Source organism: Eurytemora carolleeae, unplaced genomic scaffold (assembly GCF_000591075.1).
Source record: "Eurytemora carolleeae unplaced genomic scaffold, Eaff_2.0 scaffold59, whole genome shotgun sequence".
In the NCBI taxonomy this organism is placed as follows: Eukaryota; Metazoa; Arthropoda; class Copepoda; order Calanoida; family Temoridae; genus Eurytemora; species Eurytemora carolleeae.
Window position 1 is genome coordinate 127,843 of NW_019396064.1, and position 24,072 is coordinate 151,914.

At 31.6% G+C, this 24,072-nt stretch overlaps 2 protein-coding genes across 5 annotated transcripts in view; both read right to left on the reverse strand.

Annotated features, from left to right (window-relative positions):
- The window catches only part of LOC111709329 (sodium/hydrogen exchanger 9B1), a 48,143-nt gene extending 41,233 nt beyond the window's left edge, over positions 1-6,910 (reverse strand). Inside the window, exon 1 of one of the 2 annotated variants that reach the window (XM_023482974.1) lies at positions 6,731-6,909. The gene's annotated coding sequence lies outside the window, so the exon portion shown is untranslated. Of the gene's footprint in view, positions 1-6,730 lie in introns of both variants that reach the window. The other variant, XM_023482981.1, reaches the window with a different exon arrangement.
- A 1,405-nt stretch (positions 6,911-8,315) lies between these two features.
- LOC111709457 (uncharacterized) overlaps positions 8,316-24,072 on the reverse strand; it is a 29,256-nt gene continuing 13,499 nt past the window's right edge. For 2 of the 3 annotated variants that reach the window (XM_023483122.1, XM_023483136.1), the window contains 19 exons: positions 23,607-23,754; positions 22,014-22,076; positions 21,438-21,496; positions 20,972-21,007; positions 20,362-20,600; positions 19,687-19,815; positions 17,610-17,692; positions 16,645-16,720; positions 15,719-15,854; positions 15,200-15,287; positions 14,945-15,017; positions 14,351-14,413; positions 13,817-13,887; positions 12,968-13,106; positions 12,355-12,477; positions 10,674-10,862; positions 9,825-9,938; positions 8,874-9,002; positions 8,316-8,482 (listed from right to left, as the gene is read on the reverse strand). In XM_023483122.1, the coding sequence (XP_023338890.1) occupies positions 8,360-8,482; positions 8,874-9,002; positions 9,825-9,938; positions 10,674-10,862; positions 12,355-12,477; positions 12,968-13,106; positions 13,817-13,887; positions 14,351-14,413; positions 14,945-15,017; positions 15,200-15,287; positions 15,719-15,854; positions 16,645-16,720; positions 17,610-17,692; positions 19,687-19,815; positions 20,362-20,600; positions 20,972-21,007; positions 21,438-21,496; positions 22,014-22,076; positions 23,607-23,754 (2,081 nt within the window). In that variant the 3' untranslated portion in view covers positions 8,316-8,359. The remainder of the gene's footprint in view (positions 8,483-8,873; positions 9,003-9,824; positions 9,939-10,673; positions 10,863-12,354; positions 12,478-12,967; positions 13,107-13,816; positions 13,888-14,350; positions 14,414-14,944; positions 15,018-15,199; positions 15,288-15,718; positions 15,855-16,644; positions 16,721-17,609; positions 17,693-19,686; positions 19,816-20,361; positions 20,601-20,971; positions 21,008-21,437; positions 21,497-22,013; positions 22,077-23,606; positions 23,755-24,072) is intronic. The other variant, XM_023483129.1, reaches the window with a different exon arrangement.

Consider the following 24,072-nt stretch of genomic DNA (forward strand, 5'->3'; position numbering starts at 1 on the left):
ATATAAACAAGTGTGCAGGGTACCAGAAAGGAATTGAGTCTTGCCGCACGCTCAGATTTTCTGATCAATGTATCTTTTCGACCTTGTGATGGAAACCATTGATATTTCAACCCTAGATTATTTGTCCTACCAGAGGCCAAATCTAAGAATTTGAGCCGCGGCTTAAATTTAAGACCCTCCACTTTAAATTGTATTCAATGTTTCAAGATTGAAGCTGGCGCTCAATTGAAACCGGTTTTTGGCGGATTTGAGATGCAGCTTAAATTCATTAAATTCGGGCTCAGAATTCATAATTTAAAATATGTAAGGTCTACGACATTGGGGTTTAAAGATATAGGAATTACAAATCAGAGCATGTGGCAAAGACACAACTCCTTTGAGATAAAGGACTGAAGGAATTCCGCAATATTAACGTAGTGACGTAGTCGATTAAACAATATACAATTTTGCTTCTGCCAAGTAAGGGTTAATGCGCGAAAAACCACAAGATAAAACAAATGAAAATATATCCCGAAAATTTAATTATCTATCCCATGAATATACAACACATCTAATACATCATAAATTACGAATATCAGATTCATGAGATGAGCTAATAAATATCTTTAATAAGGTGTCTAATAAATAATTAATATCATTAAGTCTCCATTACTATGTAATCAATTAAATCCTCGTTAAGTTTATGTAATGTACGTACTACATACAACTAGCTTGGGTACCCAGGGGAGTCTGGTTAGTCCCACCGTTCCACATTTTTGATCAAGCAAATTTGTCTATAGGGTACAATTGTGAATAAGGCATTACGCTTACAGTCCCTAAAAAGGGACTTTAAAGGAAAATTGAAAGGGGTATGGGCTGAAAGCTAATCACTTTAGCTCTTGATCGCGACCCATAAAAATTATATCTGATGTTCCTGTCTCAAAAAATTGGTATAAAACTGTGTCAAATTTATACGAAAATTCATATAGAAACAGTTTTGTATAGAAGTAGTAGGTTTAAACAGATCATATTCAGGAAAGACGCGACCAATCTGAAAACGAAGATATCTCAGAGAAATCTAATTGTAACTTAGGTTTTCTACAATTATTATTTATGATTTTTACTTTTATTTTTAATAGATATAATTGATAATATTATTTATTAATACGTATGACGTCATCAGAACTCCCACCATTGGTCGTGCAGTATACTGTTTTGCTGCATATAAATGAATTTTCAATTTTACAGTAACTTAAAATTTCTTCCAACAAGATTTTATATTAAAATTTATGCATTCCTGTTAAATAAAAACAATGCCTAGTGCAAAAAAATACAGAGAAAAATGCATTGGAGTGAGATTCTGTCCAATATAAACCCTTGCGAAAATAGGCCCAAAAAGTGATAGTACAATGATGGCAAAAAAGAAATCATATATCATATTGATAATATTGAATGCATCTTAAGCCGCTGTAAAGCCGGATGCTGAATCCTTGTAAAGAAGAAATGTCTCTTAGGTTCCCATGTTCTGTTAATATTACAAAGCTAGATAGATAGAGAGAGAAGTTGAAGCTAGATTATTATATATTATATATATTTTTAGTCTGGAGCCAGAATATTTTAAACCAATTACACTTAATATATATCTGCCAAAAAGTTTTCTTTGTATACAAATTTCTTTGCGAGGAACCTTTTTCCCTAATAATTTAGTGTACGATTTTTTTTAGAAATTGCATTTTTCATTTATTAAACGCGTGCTTTGTTTATTTAGAGAGCTCAACACATATTTCTTAAATTTAAAAGTTGCCACAGTGAATATCAAGATTAGTTGATGTCGGTTGGATAAAAGTTTTGACATCAGAGCTGGGAACTTTCTCTTTAGTAATCTTTTTTTTTTAATTAATTTGAATTAATTAATTAATTAATTTTTAAATCAATCTTTATTCCATATTCCGCAGTGTATTTGTTCCCTCAAGAGAAAACTGAAATGAAGAGATTATTCAGATTTAGCATTGATCCTCAAATTAAAAGTACTCAATCTTGATATCGAGAATAAACGATCGGTTTTGTGAGTATCCGACTCAAAAGTTCCCAGCTCAAGTTTCTTTCTGAAACCAAAGACTACGAATTTTTTCTCAAATATCCAAATTAAATTGAAAATACTTAATTGGCAATAAACTTTAAGATGTTAAAGTCAATAAGCGAAAGTGGTTTAGTTTGGCGAATAACTAAGAATTCAGAAATAAAAATCATTTAAAAAAACGTTGAACAGCAAAAGACTGTCAAAAAACCCCATTTTTTTTGTTTAACATTGGCGATTTAATTTATTAAAATTTGGAGTTCAGATCTGTACTACAAAAGTTAAAAAGAAACAGCATATTTAATATATTTAGTTCTGCCCTAATTTTCTTTGCTTCCGGCTCATTTTCTGCGTCTCCCTGTATTTTGTAATTATCATCATCCTAGTTTCAAGTAACACCTAGATTATCGAACTATCTTTGGAACAGTTGCACAATCTCCCAATTTTCTTATTTTCTTATTATAATTATCAATATCTATTCTCTCAGAACTTTTTCAATCTGGTTATTCTTTATATTAATTTCTACATCTCGATCATTTTTATTATTTTTATTTTTTATTTGTTTTGTCTGAACTTATTCTCTGGTCTTTGTGTTTCCCTGTATAAACTATATTGCAGGCTTACTCTTGATAGATTAGTTATACTGCTTTCAGGCTAAACAATTTATCTAGATAGGATGGATAGGATGTATAGGAGGGATAGGTAGGATAGGATGAATAGGATGGATAAGATATATGAGTAGAACGGACAGAATGGATAGGATATATGAATAGAACTAATAGGATGGATATATGAGTTGAACGGATAGGATATACAGGATAATGAGTTGAACGGATAGGATAGATAGGACATATAAGTTGAATGGATAAGATGGATAGGATATATGAGTTGAACGGATAGGATGGATAGGATATATGAGTTGAACGGATAAGATGGATAGGGTATATGAGTTGAACGGATAAGATGGATAGGATATATGAGTTGAACGGATAGGATAGATAGGACATATAAGTTGAACGGATAGGATGGAGAGGATATATGAGTTGAACGGATAGGATGAATAGGATAGATAGGACAAATAATTTGAATGGATAAGATGGATAGGATATATGAGTTGAACGGATAAGATGGATAGGGAATATGAGTTGAACGGATAAGATGGATAAGATATATGAGTTGAAGGGATAGGATAGATAGGACATATAAGTTGAACAGATAGGATGGAGAGGATATATGAGTTGAACGGATAGGATGAATAGGATAGATAGGACATATGATTTGAATGGATAAGATGGATAAGATATATGAGGTGAACGGATAAGATGGATAGGATATATGATTTGAACGGATAGGATGGATAGGATATATGATTTGAACGGATAAGATGGATAGGATATATGATTTGAACGGATAGGATGATAGGATGTATGATTTGAACGGATAAGATTGATAGGATAATGAGTTGAACGGATAAGATGGAGGAAAAATAACGTCTTGCATATCTAGAAATTGAAGTATTTTATATATCTAGAAATTGAAGTAGTACATATATCTAGAAATTTAAGTAGTTTATATATCTAGAAATTTAAGTAGTTTATATATCTAGAAATTTAAGTAGTTTATATATCTAGAAATTTAAGTAGTTTATATATCCAGAATTTAAGTAGTTTATATATCTAGAAATTTAAGTAGTTTATATATCCAGAATTTAAGTAGTTTATATATCTAAAAATTTAAGTAGTTTAAATATTTAGAAATTTAAGTAGTTTATATATCTAGAAATTTAAGTAGTTTATATATTTAGAAATTTAAGTAGTTTATTTATCTAGNCTTGAAAAAAGTAGTTTATATAATTAGAAGTGCTAAGTTTATAGATGCTTATATGTTCAAATATATTCTTGGGTAAATTGCATTTGCATTCTACAAGCTAGAAGCCCGGGGAGTGCTTTAACTGCTTGCAGAATTCTAGAATAGAGAGAGAATTGGAAAATATGGAAATTGGCTCAGTGCAATATTTACAACATTAGATATACATACAGTGATAACCAGAAAACAATGGAAAAAAGACAACATTATAGCAATAATTACGCGTTTTGATGTTGTTACAAAGCAAATATATTTACTAGTAACTCAGCAAAGCACAACTTAAAGTGAAAAGGGTCTATTTACTCTGTACAATTGTGTTACGCTGGCACACGCAGCGTAGAAGGAGTCTATGAAATATACTTGTTTTGCGGGGAGGAACTATTCTCCCCTGTACTGTATAGGTGTTCTGAGCTGGGAACTTTAGAATGGATAAACTTTAATCCTGACTTCTTGATCCGAATATCCACTGTGGAAACTTTTAATTTTTGTCCTAATCCACTCTTTTTCTCTCTCCTTGGATATCCGTTAATTGTTTTCTCCAATGAGAATATTTCTGTTCTCTCATTGGTTGCCCGCTTTTCTCTGATTGGCTGTTACAGTTTCTCAGATGATTAAATATTAATTTGAATTTTATCGTTTTTCATACACTTTTAAAATAATCTTGCAAGATTATGTTAATCTTGAGATTATCAAAAAGAGAGGATTAAGCATTAATCCCGATATCCACCATTCTATAGTTTTCAGCTCTGTACAGTTGTTTTCTAGTAAGAGTTGGAAACAAAGAACCTGTTCTCACCGTAAATATTTTTATACTGCGCAGACGCAGCGGACTCGTGTTTTTTTTACAGTTTGTAGTTTATACGTCGGATTTTTAAAGTTAGTTATATTAAAGAATGTGTTCGTGATTATTATCGTGCTGAAATCAGCGGAAGCTACTGTGCTAATTATGATTGTAAAATATTAAAGTATCTTTTTGTGTTTTTTTTTTGTCTTATATCTTATGATTATTGGCTTGATCGCAGTTTTTTAATGCCTGATGGGTATAATGCCTTTGTTTGATAAGAAATGGTTTATATTATGCTCTTCAATGATTTTTCGGTGATCCTAAAAGAGTTTTATTTACTAGACTGAAGCTCTGTTCCATATTAAAACTTAAAGCCTTTTCCTGTGTTTTGATTCGTCATGAGAAGGAATGGGAGTAGTCAGTAGAGGAGCTTACGGTTCGGCCCGAAGAAACTTGGCACGGTACTTGACTTTTGTATAACCCAGGGCAACGCCAGTTGCGAAAAAAATTGCTATGTCTAATGTTTATATTGAACTAGTTTAAGTACTTGAGTTTAAAAGTCGTCTTCCTATTTCATGTTTCTGGTTATGTCTGTTTTTAACATAATGTGATATTACAGTAGATCGAGAATTAGTTTGGAACATATTGCACAGATATAACCAGCATGAGCATTGATATTGTGAGAAAAAGAAAACTGTTAAGCTGTCATTAAAGCAATCTTTAAACTGTATTTGATGCTGTTACAAAGCAAATGATTTTACTTATAGCATAAAAATCAATTTTAAAGTGAAATTGTCCGTACACACTGCACATCTGCTGTGTCACGATAAAAATTGAACTATGTAAAGTTATAACTTGAGTCGTTTTCCTAGTACAGAGTTAGCTGGTTTTCATTGTAATATAATTTTACATCCATATATTTAGAATAAGAATTGCAAACATAAAATTATTTTTTGTTTATCAATAATATATCTAAAACATGAATTTCAAAAATAAAATTATTCTGACATCACATTTACGTCAGACCCCAGAGAAACATTAAATAATGCTAGATGATTAAATATTTCAAACGCCAAAGAAAAATTGTAGGATTTTCATAATTCTCCAGAACCCAGGACAATGATAAAAAATGCTAGATGTTCATAAATATCCATACCCATGGTACGAACAAAAATTGTTATATCATTAAATTTCCAAAGCCTAAGAAAATAGCAAATTGCTGGATGAGTAAATTTCTCCAAAGCAAAAGAAAATGACAAAAATGCTTGATGCTCATAAACCTCCAGAACCCAGAAAAATTACAACAGAAAAGTTGCTTTTCGTTTAATTTCATCTTTTAAACCTTCATGTTATATTCAAGGGTGTACTGTATAGTTCGGAGTAAAAAGCTTAGAGTACACATAAAAGGGAGCCACTAAGAGATATGTATTTAATTTGTTTTTCATATTAATAATACTCAGAGATAGACCTTCTTTCTAAATAACTGTATGTATCTCTTCACAGTGAGTTTATACTTTATTTATCCATACTCGTAGATATGGAGGCATTAAAGCCAGGTGTAGCTGCTTTCAAGGCTTTGAACTTTGCTAGGTATTAAATCTTTATATCAAGTGTTGCAGTACAGAATATATCGAAACCAACACCGTTTTAAATATCATTATCATCTGATTTTAAGGCCAGATCTTTTAGAGATCTTTAATTTTTTCATCTCTAGTTTGTACCAAATTGATTAAAAATGGTTTACAGCAATCAGTTTAAACGAGTTATTTTACTTGAGACACAACAAAAAGTAGGCATTAAAACTTTTTTTATTTTTCGTTCGATGGAAATTCTATGAAAACCATGGGACAAGGGTGTAGTATTTATAAAACTCGAAAGTTGTTTTGACTGTATTCAGAAATACAGCTGATTAACATTTTTCTATTTTATACTGAACATCAGTGAACCAACACCGGGCCTTTGCAACCTTGAAATACTAAAGATATTATTGTAAATCAGATGATAAAATATATTAAAATTCCTACCTCTGTTGTGAATACTGGTTGTTCCAAATTTCTCCTTCAAATCACCTCGCTGGACGTATTTATCAGTTTGGTTTTGGTGAGAGGACTCATGATAAACCTGCCACAGCTCCAAGTCCTACCCTGAGCTGAGTCTCAAGGTTTGATGAGAACGTGTTCAGTTGTATCGTAGAGAACAACTGGAGGAGGATCGGAGAGCAGAGGAGGGAGGTTGCAACTTTTCCAACCAGTCCGACTCTCTGGGAGGATGCTTCAACCTGGAGCATATACTACACAAGGAGGTTGCAAAATTATATACAGGAGACACTGTACTGATCGCCACAAGACAAAGAAAGATATGAGTAGCAAGATTGATTAATTATTAGACAAATTATTCCGACCTATATAGTATTTATGATGATGAAAGACCGCCCAATTTGAGCTTTACCTACAAATGCTCTATCTATTAAATGTTGTAAGATTCATAGAAATACATTTATTGATATCAATGTCTTGACAATAATGTTGCCATTTATTTCTGGAATCCAAAAATGAGAATCAAGCAACAAACAGGGTTTTTTTTATATATGGAGAGTTTCACTCACAAGTTCAGGTAGTGTTGAATTGGATTTTGTAAAAAGCTCTCCTAAAAAAAAACGACGATCTTTAAATTTTCCTGAACTTTGGCACTTACATAAATTATATATGATTATCTATTTTAAAATCTCTTTAAAATACATTTTTGTAGATCTCAAGTATGGGATCGTGTCAGGGACAATAGAAAAATATGACAAATTGCTTGTTTTTTTGCTCTCTGAACACTTCTCATATGAGAATAAAAGATAAAAGTACGGGGTGCTGCAATAATAATATTGTGTGTGTGGAGGGTTGTGAAGTTTGGAGGTTAGGAGGGAGAGAGGGGGGGGGGGGGGGAAGGGCGATAGGGGAGAGAAGGGGGGGGGGGGAGTATGGGAGGAAGAAAAGTTTGTCCTATAGAAGAACAAATTATACGCTGATTAGACATTACATGGTCTATCTAGACAAAAACAAGTTCTCTAGACTGTTCTATGTCAGCAATTTACGATCCTAATTGCTTTTATAAACAAAGACTATATTTTTTATTGGTTTTCTAGAACGAAGACTGCCAGAAAATTTAGTCTGACTTGCGAAATATCATTTTAAATTTTTCATGTTTCATATGATGACCAAGGTTATATGCAAAAAAGATTGTACGATCTAAAAAGAGATTTTCAAATTTTGAATTTATATTGATTTTGTATCATCTGAAAATAATAAAAATATTTGAATTTTCAGCCAACATTGGTTTTATTCAATCTGAATCTCCGGCAGTTTAAAAAACAAAAGAAAGGGTTGGACATTTTATAGATGGAGATTTTTGTTATTTATTGCTTCAAAATCACACTTGCAAAGTTTTGGTAATCGATTGTCTCAACACCTGCTGTGCAAAAAATACCACAGAAACTTGGAAAAAAAACTGTCAAACGTTAGATTTTCTCCACATTAAATCAACCTTTTATAAGATTCAAAGATAATTAGTTCCCTTTTTATTTAGCCTATCTAAACACAAGTAATAAATATAAAAGTAAAATGGCATCAAAATTCTAAATTTATTTCAGTATTTAAGATGATAAATTACACCGAGTCGATGACAAGATAATTCTCCGACTCCGATTCTTCGTTTTCTTTTAGGTCAGAAATGTCGTCTTTCATTTCAATTTCACAACTTTCAGCGGCATTATTCTCCATATTGGAATCCTAAACATAGTTTACATTAATTAATTTCCATGTGGTATTTTTGAAGCTTTTGATAATACGTAATAATTTTTGAATATTTATCATTGGTCCTGCTCGGTATTTAGTTCAATATATAGTTCTACTCCTACCTCATTTTTGATCATATCCTGCACTACAGTTCAATATATAGTTCTACTCCTACCTCATTCTTGAGCATATCCTGCACTACAGTTCAATAGTTTTACTCCTACCTCATACTTGATTATATTCTGCTCTACAGTTCAATATATATAGTTCTACTCCTACCTCATTCTTGATCATATCCTGCACTACAGTTCAATATAGTTCTACTCCTACCTCATACTTGATTATATTCTGCTCTACAGTTCAATATATATAGTTCTACTCCTACCTCATCCTTGATCATATCCTGCTCTTCAACTCCTCTCTCCAGATCTCCCTTCTCATGCAGCCTGACGTGAACCTTGTACAATTTCTTAGGGATGTACTTAGAGCAGTCGATACAGAACTTGTACTCAACCTGGTATAACATATTAGATCAAATCAAAGAGCAAGAAAATGTCGGTGGTTTGTCTAAGAAAGGAGTCCAATTACAGGTTGATTTTTTAAAATGTTTTTTTTTGTCATTTATTAGCTTGAATTTAGTGCAACTCATAATTCTAATGACAAAAAAATGTATCATTTACTCTCAGAAAAATTAGAACCAATGGGAATTTAAACCCCGGAGGCATTTAAATTTAAACCCAAGGGCGTAGTCCAAAGGCTTATCAATTTAAGACAGAAGGCTTTACAATCTCATCCTTTGAGGTAACCCTGCATAAAAATAAACTAGCTTTGTATAATGGAATGAAGGACGATAGATGGTTTGAATAAAATAATATAAAATAAAATGTAAGGTTTGGTTCTGATCTAATAAATGGATCAGTAAATTTGAGTTTGTGGTAAATAACCAATTCCTTTTTATTAGTTCAAATTTTTATGAGAGTAAATGACATTCCTCTATAAAGAGCTGGTTTAAACATTGACCTGTATGAAACAATTTTAAGTTAGCAGTATTCAATGCAAAATGGTTGGATAAAAACAACCCAGCTTTTTATAAAGGCAGGTGAATTTTTAAGGACGCCTGTCGGTTTGAATAAACTGTAAGGTTTAACATTTTTCTTTTTCAAAATAAGCCCATCATAATGGAGGATGCACGAACAAAAAGAAAATGGAGATCAAGAATGTCAACATATTTGCAGCTGTCATCATCTAATTATTCATAGAATTTTGTTATAATTAAAATTTAAAGAATAAATAAGTTTAAAATTAAATGTATATTTTGTTTTGATCTAATCTGTTCCTTATGTTCTACTCTGCAGTGTTTAATTATACAATCTTCTCTCATCTCCACACTGCACTCAGGGCACATCCGGAGTATACATGGATCCGACACCTGCTGCCGAGGAGAACCAGACTAAAATACAATATTTTATATAAGAAGGTCTATACAGGAAGCCGAGGAGAACCAGACTAAAATACAATATTTTATATAAGAAGGTCTATACAGGAAGCCGAGGAGAACCAGACTAAAATACAATATTTTATATAAGAAGGTCTATACAGGAAGCCGAGGAGAACCAGACTAAAATACAATATTTTATATGAGAAGGTCTATACAGGAAGCTGAGGAGAACCAGACTGAAATACAATATTTTATATGAGAAGGTCTATGCAAAACTCTGGAAAAATAATACGACTGTATGAAGTAAGTAAGGATTTTATATGTCCATCAAACATGAAAAACAACAATATTGCCATTAAATATACAAACCTGCATTTCACAAGATTTGCTGTATAAAACCATAAAATATCAAAAAGATATATAAAACGTCGTCTTCATTTTCCACAGTTTTATGAGTATTACAATCATTTCATACACCCATCCCACATTTGCAATTTGTAATGTCCTGATAAAACTATCCTAATACTTCACAGCACCCTCTCCCCCCCGGTTCTTGGTTCCATGGAACTTGTTTCTTTATTTTCCATATCATTAAAAGACTCTATTCAAAGTCTCATCCTTTGTGGGACAAATTTGAAAGGAATTGAGCTAGAGTTTGTGGCAAATACTCAATTTTTAGCTTTAGTAATGTCGGAAAGAAAAATGTTTTCTTTCTGGATTTTTAGCTTTAATCTAACATTATAATACCTTTCTGGTGGACTCCCCGTGTATCTTCCTGAGATGGTTTTCCATGAACTCCGACATCACGTGATCTCCACACCGAATACATTCAGTATATCCTTCCTCATCATACTCTTCATCCCTTCCATTCACCTCCTCTTCATCCTCATCCTCCCTGGACCCGTTCATCTCATCCCCGATTGTGTTATCAGAGATCTAAAGCAAGTACTATGTAAGTTTGTTTTTGTCTCATTTTTTCAGAATTGTTGCATTCAAAGAATTAAAATAAAGATGTTGTATTTTTAACGGATATTCCTCTGAAGTTTTTAAGAAGACTATAAGCGTAATTTCGAGTGACACTCCTTGGCAAAGATGGCAAACCCCGATTTTGTTGAGAAAAAAATCTCAAGAACTGACGAGAGTCAACCCAGACCAAAATATATTTTCAATAAATGTGGAACTAACATCAACTTTTTTTACTCTACAGAGGTTTGGTCCATCATCATCACCGAATTTTAAAAATATAATTTCTACTTGTTCAGACAAAGCTTTTAAGGGTACATGTGAATTAGGCATTGCATTATTATCATTTATTGTCAATAAAATTTGGTTAACGTGTTCTGAACTGTATAAAATTCGAATAGATATAAAGTTCGGTTAAAGACAAAGAGAATAGAAATGTATTAGAGTGGAATTTACTAGAAAAAAGTGTAAAACGACCATTTTGTTGTACTGTTTCCATACTGCAGGTGTACTTCACATATTTGTGCTAAATAACCTTTTGGGCCCTGGAACATCATTTTATAGAAAATCTAAAATTAATATTAAAAGAAAACAAAATTATGAAATAGGCTGGTTTCATGATTGACCAATCACTGCGATTTAATGGTCTCACGCTCTCAAGCTTAAATTGTTGAGAATTTTGCCAATTACTTCTAAAAAAAACAAATCTAGCCACAGCCCACAAGTGCTTTACTGTGCTAAAATGTACATGTAAAGGGCTACAGAAAAGCATAAGTTAGTTAAAGCGGTAACATCTAAGCTTGGGGCGTTGCGACACTTCAAAGTCAACCCTGTCTTAAAAATTGATGAGACTGTTTATAAGCAGGCTGAATCTATGTGCAATGATCATTTCACATAGACTCTATGCCTTTCACCTTATAAACGATGATTTTATAAAAAAAATGATGTTTTTTATTCATCTAATTCATTTTATAAAGTTTATTTAACAGCTTTAAAAGATTCGAAATTGAAATGGATAGTCTAGGGAACATACTGTATTAATGTACTCTACTGCATATAATTTGTGAACATTTACATAATTTGTACACTTTGAACTCCCTTTCAGGGTGAAAGGGACTGACAAAATTCATATCGAGGGATTGGCTAAATTCCACTCTAATATATATTCTATTCTCTTTGGTTAAAGACAATGTGTCCTAAAAATAGAATTGTACAAAATGCGAATACAGGCTTTTAAAAAGTTCTGTATATACAATATACAGGTCTACAAAGAAAAATTTCAGATTAAGAAAGATATTTCGCTGTTTGCTTACATGATTTACATCATTATCAGTCCTCTGTAAAGAATCCTAATTTCAAACTTAAAATCTTAAACCAAGATGAAGTTTCGCATGAAATTTATCAAGATCTAAAATGTAAAAATGAACAAATATATAAAATGAGATTAATAAAGGGGACAACTTACTCTGTCTGAATCATCCATATGGTGTCCCAGCATGTCCCCTTCATTGTCTCCTCCGGAGTCCGTGTTGTCCCTTAGATCTTCCCCTAACCCTGGGTGCGCGTTCCGGAGATGTCGCTGAAACATCAGAGAAAACATGGATATTATTGTGTTCATGGATATTTATGTGTTCATGGATATTATTTGTTCATGGATATTATTGTATTCATGAATATTATTCTGTTCTTTTCTGCTATACTCCCCAGAAAGAAATATCCTCAGGGTTTAGGTCCGGTTTAGGTCTGGGGGGCCAAGGAAAATCAGTCTAGTTTTTGATTTTTCTGCCCGAAAACTTATCATTTAGATATGCTAAAGATTTGACTGTAGTGCGAGATCCGTCTTCCATAAACCAGGAAAACTGAATTTGAGTATTTTCTGCAAATCATTTCGCGGAATTTATTGCAAAATATTCATAAAATACAGAATTTAACCCAGACCTTCGCAGGAATCTCATAAAATTTTTGACAGAAGTTGAAAGATATTGTTGACAGATTAAAAAAAATTTCGAAACTGATGGAGTTATACATAAATAGCTGTTAAAAATTGTCAAAATGGCCTCTGTATGTATAATTTATACCTTATAGTTTGAATATGATACAGAGTATCCACAAATATTGCATTTCCTCCTGGGATGCTTAAACTCCTTCCCCATCAAACTCTCCAGTTTTGTCATTGACGTGTTTGCACGGAAACTGTCGTCTTTACGCTTACCACAACTAGACACAGGTAAATGTTTAGAAAAATTAACCAAGAGCGAATACAAGCCACGCCACAGTGGGGGAAGGGGCTATGGTGTGGTGAATCACCATGGTCAAGGATTTTCATGCACAAAAGAAAGTACAATAAATATATGTTTGTTTGTTAATTAAAACAACAGCAAAAAACTTTGAGAAAATGTTTACAACTTTAACATAGCATCACGTAATAATTAGCGCAATGATATTATTTTTCTGATAACCATACAACAGACTCTGAATAAAAAAAATTTGTAATACCAATTCGATTTTTAGTTATAGTATTATAGCGCATTGCTAATGGAAACCATATCCTAGATTTGTAAAGAGGATGCATAGATTTTTCTCTCAAGGAAATTTATATATTTTTTTCCAAAAAAACAAGTTTGTTTTTATAAACATAAAAAGTTATCTTCATCCTCCATGTAAAAGATTCCAGGTTTAAATTCTAAATATTATTTATTATTCGAAGAAAGGTTTCCATATACGGAAGTTATGAATACTATTCAGAAAACATATTCTTATATTTCCGGCATCACAGTTTCTTTCAGGTTTGAAAACTTCATTTTATTCAAAACTGAAAATCATTCGTCAAATGTTTTATTTTGATAGCATTAGAAGCAGTACTGTACCTAAATTTTTCCGATTCCTTTGTTTCACAAGGGATTAAAATGAAAACTTTTGAAATTTACCCATTTGATCCGGTCTCCATGACCTCATCTAGAACCTCCTCAGGTATCTCTATAACCCCGTCCTCGCCTCCCTGTAATATATTGAGGCTAGGAACATTTCTATATGTGTGACACTTTCTATGCAGGACCTTTCATATATATTTGTATTTAATAAGCGTTAAAACAATTCTGAACCGATCTGTTCAATTGAAAATTCTGCATTGTAAATAATGTCAATTTTTTCGATTTTTGAAATCCACCAAATAAAACAGAAAAATTCACGAAAATGTCTGTTTCTTTGAGTATAACGATAAAAAAGGGCGGAACGATAATAGATATTAAGAGCTACGCTTGTTACTTGGAAAAATAAAAATCTAATTGAAAATGAAACACTTATAAATACACACACTGTTATACAGTTTTATAGTCAAAAGTACTAAAAAATGTATACCAATTATCTGCCTAGAAAATCAAGGAACACAAATATTTAGTTCTTTATGATTAAATTGTATAAATTACCTCTAAACTGTCCAAATATTTAATTGTATAAATTACCTCTAAACTGTCCAAATAATCGAATCCTGATATTGTTGGCAGCTCCCCTGATTCATGCAGCTTCTGTAAAAAGGACAAAAATGGTAAACTTATAAACATAAACTTTCTATCGTAATTTTGCTATAATACAATTTTAATATAATGCTGTATTTCCTTTGTTCTATGTACTATACTACCTTGTATTCTTTGTAATATTGTGTGTACTGTTTACTGTACTGTACTGCCTTGTGTTCTGTGTACTGCATCTTACTATCCTGTATTCTGTATACTGTGCTGTACTACTACCCTGTTGTCTGTGCTCTATTAACTAAAAAGTACTTCTGGATTGTGTTCTGTGTACTATACTGTACCCATAATTTGTGTTCTGTTCTTTACTACTTTATGTTTAGTGTACTGTACAGTACTACCTTTTATGATATGTACTATATTGTCCTACCTTCTGCTCTGTGTTCTACACTACCTTTTGTTCTGTGTACTGAACTACCTTGTATTCTATGTCCGGTACTATACTTGTGCTTAATTAACTAAAAAGTACTAATGGATTGTGTTCTGTGTACTATAATGTACTCCTTTGTGTTCTGTACTTTAATATACCTTATGTTCAGTGTACTGTTCTCCTGGTATTAGTTTCCGACATTTATGACAGAATTTATACTTGATGCCATGCCTTTTAAACCAGAAATATTTGCCTCCATTTTTTAAGTCGAAATAGGATTTGATTAATAGATTTTAATTTGACTAAATTATAAACAAATGTGATTAGGAAAAAACTTGTTTAGGTTATGCACCATACAGTCTTTAAAGTTTTTATTGATAACGTTTTTTATTAAATTTAATATTTCTTCATTCCTGAGCTTAATATGTCTCGCTAGATTTTTATGAGTGATCTCAATACTGCACACTGGACAGCGTTCCTTAGGCATCAAACTTTCTCGCCCTTAAGAATTGTACAATTAATGATAGTAAAAAAAAAAATTTTAAGTTTCCGGAATGTGACAAAATGCTTGTATCTTTTGTTCAAAGACGTATTTTGAGTAAATTATTATTTTTTAAAGTAAACTTTGTACCCCAATAACTCTATCCCAATAACTCTATCCCAATAACTCTATCCCAATAACTCTATCCCAATAACTCTATCCCAATAACTCTATCCCAATAACTCTATCCCAATTCTTGATTGTGCTATTTTTGTTGAACTTTGCTCAAACTTTGATCTATAGCTCAAATATTACAAAAAAAATCTATGTTTTTTTTTTATTTTGGATAATTTTTTTTGGTAAAATGTTTTTTTTTTCATTATTAAAATGTTAGTGAAGAAGTTTAAACGTGGATCCCCCCCCCCATTGACATAAGGATTAATTATCTTACCTGCAGAGCCATCTGGTGGCAACATTCCAAACTGATATGAAGAATCCCCGTTGGTTGAGCTGCCTGAGGTTTTGACAGAACCATTTGGGCTGGTTGTCCTTTCTAACTTACGTTTACGATTTATTTCATCCACAGCCTACACATATATTCTCATAGTTTTTAATATTTAAAAAAATAAATAATTTAAAGTGACACTCCACACAGAATGGAAATCAATAATGGAAATAATCAAGTGGATTTAACTGTTCTGTCAATATTCCAGAATGCTGTGAATTTTAAGCACAATTTGACCCATTAAACATAATTTTTTAGTCTTTTTTCTTAAATTCTTTTTGTCGGCATATGCATTTTGAAGTATAGAATAGATAAATTCGTACGTTAAAAGATTGTTGAATTATAGACCACCGAATGCTGTTCACTTTGGTTAGTCCGGGATGTAATGCTTATAACTTAAAAGCTTTGTTTGATCACTTATAGATTATGTTTGTAATTCTAAAAACTAGTTGTTTTAACTTTGGGTTTTCTGCACCAAGACAACTGCACATATAGTAAATCTTCGATATTTCTGGTAATTTATTTTTTCAATAAAAATGAAAAAAAAAAATAATTTTAAAATTATATTTCTGATTTATTAAAAGCGTCATATCTAGAAATAAACATTGCATCAACACAAGTGCACAAACATTTCATAAAATTACTAATACCAAAAACAAAAACAAATTATAAGTAAATTTTCTCTATAACTAAAAAGGCTTTAATTATGTACTTTCTCGATAATGAGAAAAATGCTTTCTAAAAACTTTACTACAATGCGAACCAAAATAATAGTGTAATTAAATGTATATCTAATTATATTTTCTTCTAATTATATATCTCTAATTATTTTCACAATTTGATAGTTCCCACTGGCCATTGTATTTATTTACCTTAACTACCAGTCCTCCACTTGAACCACCCCAGGCTGCCAGAGAACCAATAGGAGTTAAACTAGCTCGCTCCTTTCTAAAAAACATCGTTTTAATCCTTTTTTGTCTTTTTCTATCTCAATATTTTTATGAAAACAAATTGTTGGGAGGGGGGGGGGGGTATTTTTTTTATTTTTTCTCAAAATAAAATGTCTTTTGAAGATAACTTGAAAGAGATATTAATACGTCCTTTTTGTATGATATGGTCTGTTTTAAATTTAGATTAGGTAATAATTGTTTATTTCTGTACTTTGAAAAATATATTATATCTCGATTTTTTGTACATTTTTTTTTAATTATTCGTTTCGTAAAATTAATATATGATTTCTCTCGTAGCTAGTAAAAAAACCATCTTGAATTTAAAGATTTTTAATTAGAAATAACAATGGTGTTTTTGAATTTTAAATTTTAAAGTCAAATGTAAATTCTTTCTTCAAGTCAGAAAGAATAATGAATAATGAATAATTCATATTCTTTAAAATTAAAACTTCGCGTTAATTTGGTCCTTCAGATTTTATGATAGTTATGATAGTATGATATCTATATAATAAAGCTCTTCGCTCATATATATATATATATATATATATATATATATATACTAGCAGATGGGCCCGGCGTTGCCCGTGTAACAAAAATTCTAATTTTTTTAGCCTTTAACACCCCCCGGCCACCCATAAGTGTCGACAAAAAGTTTCAGTCCATTCGGTCCAGCCGTTTGACCGCCTATCGGCAACATATATATGCATACGAATGTCTAGTTTTATTATATTGATATATATATATGTATATTTGTCAGCTATATGCGAAATTGTTTTCTTCGAAATTTTTTTTTTTCGAAATTCAATTTGGGCACTTAAGCTAGTCCTATGTAATTTAGAGTTTGAGGTGAGGTTTAAATATTTTTGTAATTTAAATTGTTTCAATACCTGTCAATAATGATGGGTTGACCGTCTTCAATTCTTATCTTTTGCCCCATATATGGAGGCATACCATGCCAGTGCCTGTGTTCCTGCATAAATACTTTTATTAAAGGAACTGCAGTTGTAATTTTAAATGACCACTTGATTCACAACGAACTCTTTAAATCTCTATCTGAATCAACATATGTAGAAAATCTCTACGTTTTATAGATTAAAAAGTATTTTGCTTTAATAATGAATTTAGTTCTCTCTGGGCGGAATTTGTGAACAAGAATGGGTGCATCAGTGTTCGTTTACTATCCGAGGAGGTTAAAAGCATTGAATTTTGAAAATTTTGATAATTCACATAATAGTTTCCTATGACCAGAATATTTCATTGATTTTTTATGTGAAAGATGGATCCCATGTCAGGCTGTGATATCCGTATTGTGTTTGCATTACCGCTCAGAGACAGTAAACAGTCCACTACAGTACAAAAGATGCGTACACCTCTAAAATAACTTTCCTTGCATTATAACCTTGCATCAATATTTGTATTTATATAATTTTTTTTTTATAACCACTTTTTTTGTGCAACAGCTAGCGATAAAAATATGCTAAAATATATATATTTTTTTACCAAACTTCTTGAAATTGTCAATTGAATTATACTCATAGATAAGTAAATAAAAGATAGCTTATGTACGCAAAATCACCAAGAATTGTACAGTCCGCGAACTCATACTTCTAGGGGTCAAAGTGTACTTCAATGATAAGCGGGGTGGTTTGGTGTTTTAATGGATTTCATAATAGAGTGTAAAATAACTCCGGGAATGGAACTATTTGAACAATATTTCACTAAGCAATATATCATATTGACGAGAACTGAAGAAGGACATGAGAAGGACTAAACTAACTTAAATTTCTCTCTACAGAACTCATGTACACCACAAGTACTCAATGACATAAGAACAGCCAATGTTAATCTATATAATAGGAATATCTTTAAAACATCTCTGTACATTTATATCTTTCAAGATGAAAAAAGTCGTCTTATGCGAAATCTATCTTTATCTATTAATATACTTGATGAAAATATCCATTTTTATCCGATTCAAACTTACATTAGTTTAAGCCAATCAAAATGCTTAAACAAGTTCTAAGAAGTATATATTATAGTAAAACTGTGTGTCTCTATAGTTTGCTTTGATTACACTTTTTCTTCGTTCAGGGTTATTAGAGGATTGCCCACAAGGAATAGACTGTAAAGACGACTTGAAACTCTTCAAGGTTAGGTAAGGTAGTCTTTAGGGTTGAATGTAGATTTTAAATGGTTTATTTAATAATTTGGCAAAGAAAGAAAAAAGTTTATAGTTACAAGGAATCATGAATATAAGGAAACAGACAGTATACATTTCTTACAGTCGTCTCTGTCTCATCCTTTATGGTTAAACCTGTATCTTCTTCAACACAAACTAACTTTTGCTAAGTGGGATACAATCTATCCGTGGAGATAAATATTTTGAACTTTAATAAAATATTTGTAGAGACATTTAAAATCTAGACAATTTGGAAATTTACTCATCAAAGGAATTACATCTTTGCCACAAACTTGAAATTTGGAATTTGATCTCACAGAATTCATAGTTTAAAATATCTAAGGTCTATGCCATTTGATTGTTTAAGCTTCAGATATAGAGAATAAAGTTTACCTTAACAAATCACATAGTTTTCATTGAACATTTTTAAACAGTAACATGCTTATTTCTTGCTTTAGTTAAAAAAAAGTTATTTGCACAATCCTGATCAATTTTTGCGTAAGAGCACCATGCAAGACATTTTGAGGAATTTTGAATGATAAAGAAGAGACATACTTTTTTCTACAATGGCCGGCGATTATATCAATACAATGAAGACGACTTTTTTCATAAATAAATACATGTAAACAAGGAGAAGCAGTTAATTGACAACTTCTCTTTGTTTACATGTTTATGTGTCTTTGCTGTCTGAAAGATTGGTAGAAATCAAAATTGAATAAAAGTCGTCTTCATTGTATTGATATATGTGACGACGACTGTAGTAGGTTTAGGGTGAGCTTGATTACCTTATGTTCCTCCTTAGGTAGGTACTCCCTACAGCATCTGCAGAACAGGGCCTGGTGGACTTCAGACATATGCTTGAAGAACCATTTTATATTAGACCATTCACCACACAGCTCACACTGCTTCCGAACCTTTATATTTCATCAATTCATTTTTAAAAATATCTTTGATATCTCTCAAACTTTGAATTCTATCAAATGAAATATTCTAGGTTCAAAATAGCAAAGGTGTTCAGTGTTTACTTTCAGGTAGCAAAGATTAAGAGATTAGAAAATTTAGGTTTGTGGCAAAACTCAGTTCCTTCATGTGGCATTACTACTACGACTTTGTGAACTTGTATAGGTCTTGTATTTTTGACTGCACGTATTATGAGAAAAGGCGATCTGCTATTTTTTTAAATCACACAATTTTCATTTAATAGTTTTTAAATATTCATTTAATTATTTAGATCAATAACAGATTTTTTATTTTTAATAGGAAAGAAACTTATCCAACATTTTTCTTAGAATTTCTTAAAATTTGTTTATGGGTTGATTTCCTCCCTGTTTTAAAACACATCAGCTCCCTTTTCTGAAGATATAGTGATATACAAAAACATGATTTGATGTGTTTCATAGCATTCAATAAATCTGCTTTTTTACTTTTCCTTTTGATTTTATAAAAAGAGCGAAATCTACCTTTCCTGACTTAACCCTGCCAGCATTATCCAACTCAATATTGACTTCATCCTTCACTTTCGAGACCTTCGGGGTCATAGAGGTCGTCGTCTTAAACGTGGCTCCCAGGGGGAGATCGTCGGTATCTTTCTTCTTTGGTTTGGTGTAGAGAGGAAAACCTCGGAGGGCCTCGGCCAATAATCCTCCAGCGGAGGTTACAAGAGAGGAGGATACAGGAGACAAGGAACCTCCGGGAAGACCTAAGAAATAAAATAAACATTATTTTTAAAAAACATTTTCTCTGACATAAAGAGCGTCCCATATCGTATTGGATTATTAAAAGCCAAAATAATCACATAATACTCGAAAACCCTGGTATTTTCTGCAAGAAAATGTTTTTATTAGCCTTTTATAATTCTTCAAATTTTTTATTTTTTATTTTCTGATTTTCCTCTAAAATAGTAATTTAGAGCTATAAACGATCCATTATGATGTGGGACACCCTGTATCTATCTTTTGTCTAATGACCATACTTTGTACGTTATGTGAAGGCGACAATGCCCTTTTGATAAAGTTGTTTTTTTCTTTTTTGAGGTAAATACAGAAAAAAACGAACAATATATTTTGTTACCTGGAATAGTTATATGTGTGGCTCCATTTGAAGAACCTGGAAAAAATATAAAATAAATTTGCTGCTCTTAATAATGAAAACAAGCAAAGGTCGGAATTTATTAACAAAGAATGAGATAGTTGAACTACTCTCAGGTGGTACAACTACTTTTTAAAAGTTCCTAACTTAGTAAAAAATTTTTTATTGGGAAATTAAAATAAAGAGGGATTAGATGACCTCAAAATTAGATGTTGGAGTCTAATCAAAAAATTGTATCTGGTTGGTAATTTTTGATTTGAAATGAGTTAAACGTTTTCTCTAAGCTCAGCATAGTCAATGGTCATTGATAAAAATTCCCTCCAAAAACTAAAATGTTCTACTTTGATAACCGTAACTTCCATTCCATCGTTCACCCCGTGTATCCGTTTTTCAATAGAGATGTTTAATTTCGAATTTAATATCTCAATAATAAAGAATAGAAATGTACCTCCATTATCAGTATGTGTTGCCATATGTTGAGCTGCCGCCTGCATACTTTCAAACGTTCTAAAAAATTAAGAATGCATTAATTGAAAGTAAAACATCATTATTGAAAGTAATCAATTTTTTGTAATAATTCATCTTATTTTAGAAATTGTGTTTTCCTTTTTATTCATACTAGGCTTTCAGGGCGCTTCGCACTCATCTTCTATTTCAATTGTGAACATTTTTTCTTTGTTTAAATTTTAAAACAAACAAACAAACAAAAGTTCACGGATTTTATAACAAAATTCGTGGATTTTTAAAACTTGATGAAAATTACATATTTTTAGATGTAAATTTTTGACATTTTGATCGTCCATAAACCTTCCCTGGGGTTATGTGAGGTCCCACACAAAATTCAGGCCCGATCGGTTCAACTGTTTATCGTTTATTGGATACAAAATAGTTATTAAAGATTAGAAAAATCAAAATTTGTCTTTTTCTGATTTTAAGATGTCGAAAAGAAAGACCAAAGACAATTTTTTTGTAATTTAAATTGTATGTAAATATAACTTTCTTTATCTAATGTATTGCAGTTTACCTGTAGCAGATTAGACAAATTGTTGAACTATTTGTGAGCTGAACAATCTTTCTTCGTTCTTGTCTATATAAAATATAAAATAAAATACTAGGCTTTCATGGCGCTCATCTTGTATTTCATTTTATAAAACAATAACAACAAAAAAAAAGTTCGCGGATTTAATAATTATTTTAGTTGATTTTCAAAATTTTCGGAGGCAAGTTTTTAAATTTCTGATCCCCCATTAACCCTCCCCGGGATCATGTGAGGTCCCACAAAAATTTGGGCCCGATCGGGTCAGTCGTGTTGACGTTTATTTTTACAAACAAATAGATTGACAAGCAGGAAAAAAGAAAATGATGAAAAGGAGCACTTACAAAACGTTTCCCAACAAAAGGGTTTCTTGCACAAAATATTTCCTCACAAAAAGTTTCCTAGCAAAACGTTTCCTGCCACAAAACGTATCCTTACATTACATTTCCACCACAAAACATTTCCTGCCACAAAACTTGATGTAACCTTCAACAAAAAGTTTTATTTATCAAACGTTTCCTTCAAAAGATGTTTCCTGTAACAAAATGTTTCCAATTAAAAAAAATGAATTAGATACTCAAATTTTTTCAGCTAATGATTGTTTCTTAACAGTTAAATTATTATTGAGGATGGTGTAGGTTTAAATATCAAACATATTTACGTAGCTTGAGCAAAGACGGTAGAATAGTAGAAGATAGGGCATTAGGAATTTATCCGTATAGTGTGTAGTGTGTACGCGCTGTACACTTGTATATGACGTCATTGGCTGCAGTATTGGTTTTAAATTCAAACAATCAACATTAAAACTCTAGTTATCTACTAAATTAATCACTGTAGGTGCTAAATATGGTGGGAAAATAACGAAGCGGTTGTAAACTTCGAAATTTGTTTTAATCAGTTATAGGATAGGATGCTCGCCTTATAAGATAAAGATAAAATTGTGATTTTGTTACGCATTTCATTAGTATGAAAAATATCACTAATTTTAAAACAAAATTTTTTAGATGTCATAAAGTATAGTTTTGTAATAGTCTAAAGCAGAATTTCAGGCCAGTAACGTGATCAAGGCCCCAAAAAAACCTAGTTTTAAGTAGCCAAACTTTTTTTAACCAATTACATTGCAATCTGTTTAATTATAAAGTTTATCTAAAAAGATTATAAAGTTATGCATGTTAAACGACAAATTACTGAAAAAAACGCAAGTTTTTGTTGATGGAAATGCTTAAAAAGTCCTAAAATCTTTTTAAATTATAGAAAAGACGACGTTCTATGGCTTCTTATTGAGCCCAATTGAGGCGTCTAATTTTGCGCATAAATCCCAATGCCTACTCTTTATATTACAAAGCTCTTTGAGCTTGAGTAGTTCACTCATTTCTGAAAAACCAGAAAACATTTTGCGTCAAAAAACATTGGGTGGGAAAACATTTAGTGGAGAATTCGTTTGTGAAAAACTTTTTGTAAGTGCTCCGAAAAAAATAACATTACGAAGAAAGAACAAAAAAGTCCCAATTTAAGTAAGGGCCAAGGAGTCACTTGAAATTATGATTTATGCCTTTCCCTTTAAGTAGAATGAATAGTTACCTCAGAGTGAGTATATGTGAGCGCATATGTTTAATTGGAGGTACAGCATACCATTTAGCACAGACTAGACATTGGTGGGACTCCTTCCCTCCTGGTCCAAGGTGGGACCTAGTCAACTTATCCATCAGCTCCTCTAGTCCCACTTTACCTAAATATATCATACATATTGATGGGACTCCTTCCTTCCTGCTACTCCTGCAGTCCCAGGTGGGACCTAGTTCCTCTTGTCCCTCTTTACATAAATATATGTATATATATATATATATATATATATATATATATATATATATATATATAAATATATATGTATATATATTTATATATACACACTCGTTTAGTCCGTTAAACTTGAGTTCTCTGTGGTAATGAATAGATGTACTAATTAGCATTATGCAAGGCCCTCAACTTATAATGAGTTGGTTGAGCTCTCTGGTCCCTATTTCATTAAAATCATCAGGGTTTGATG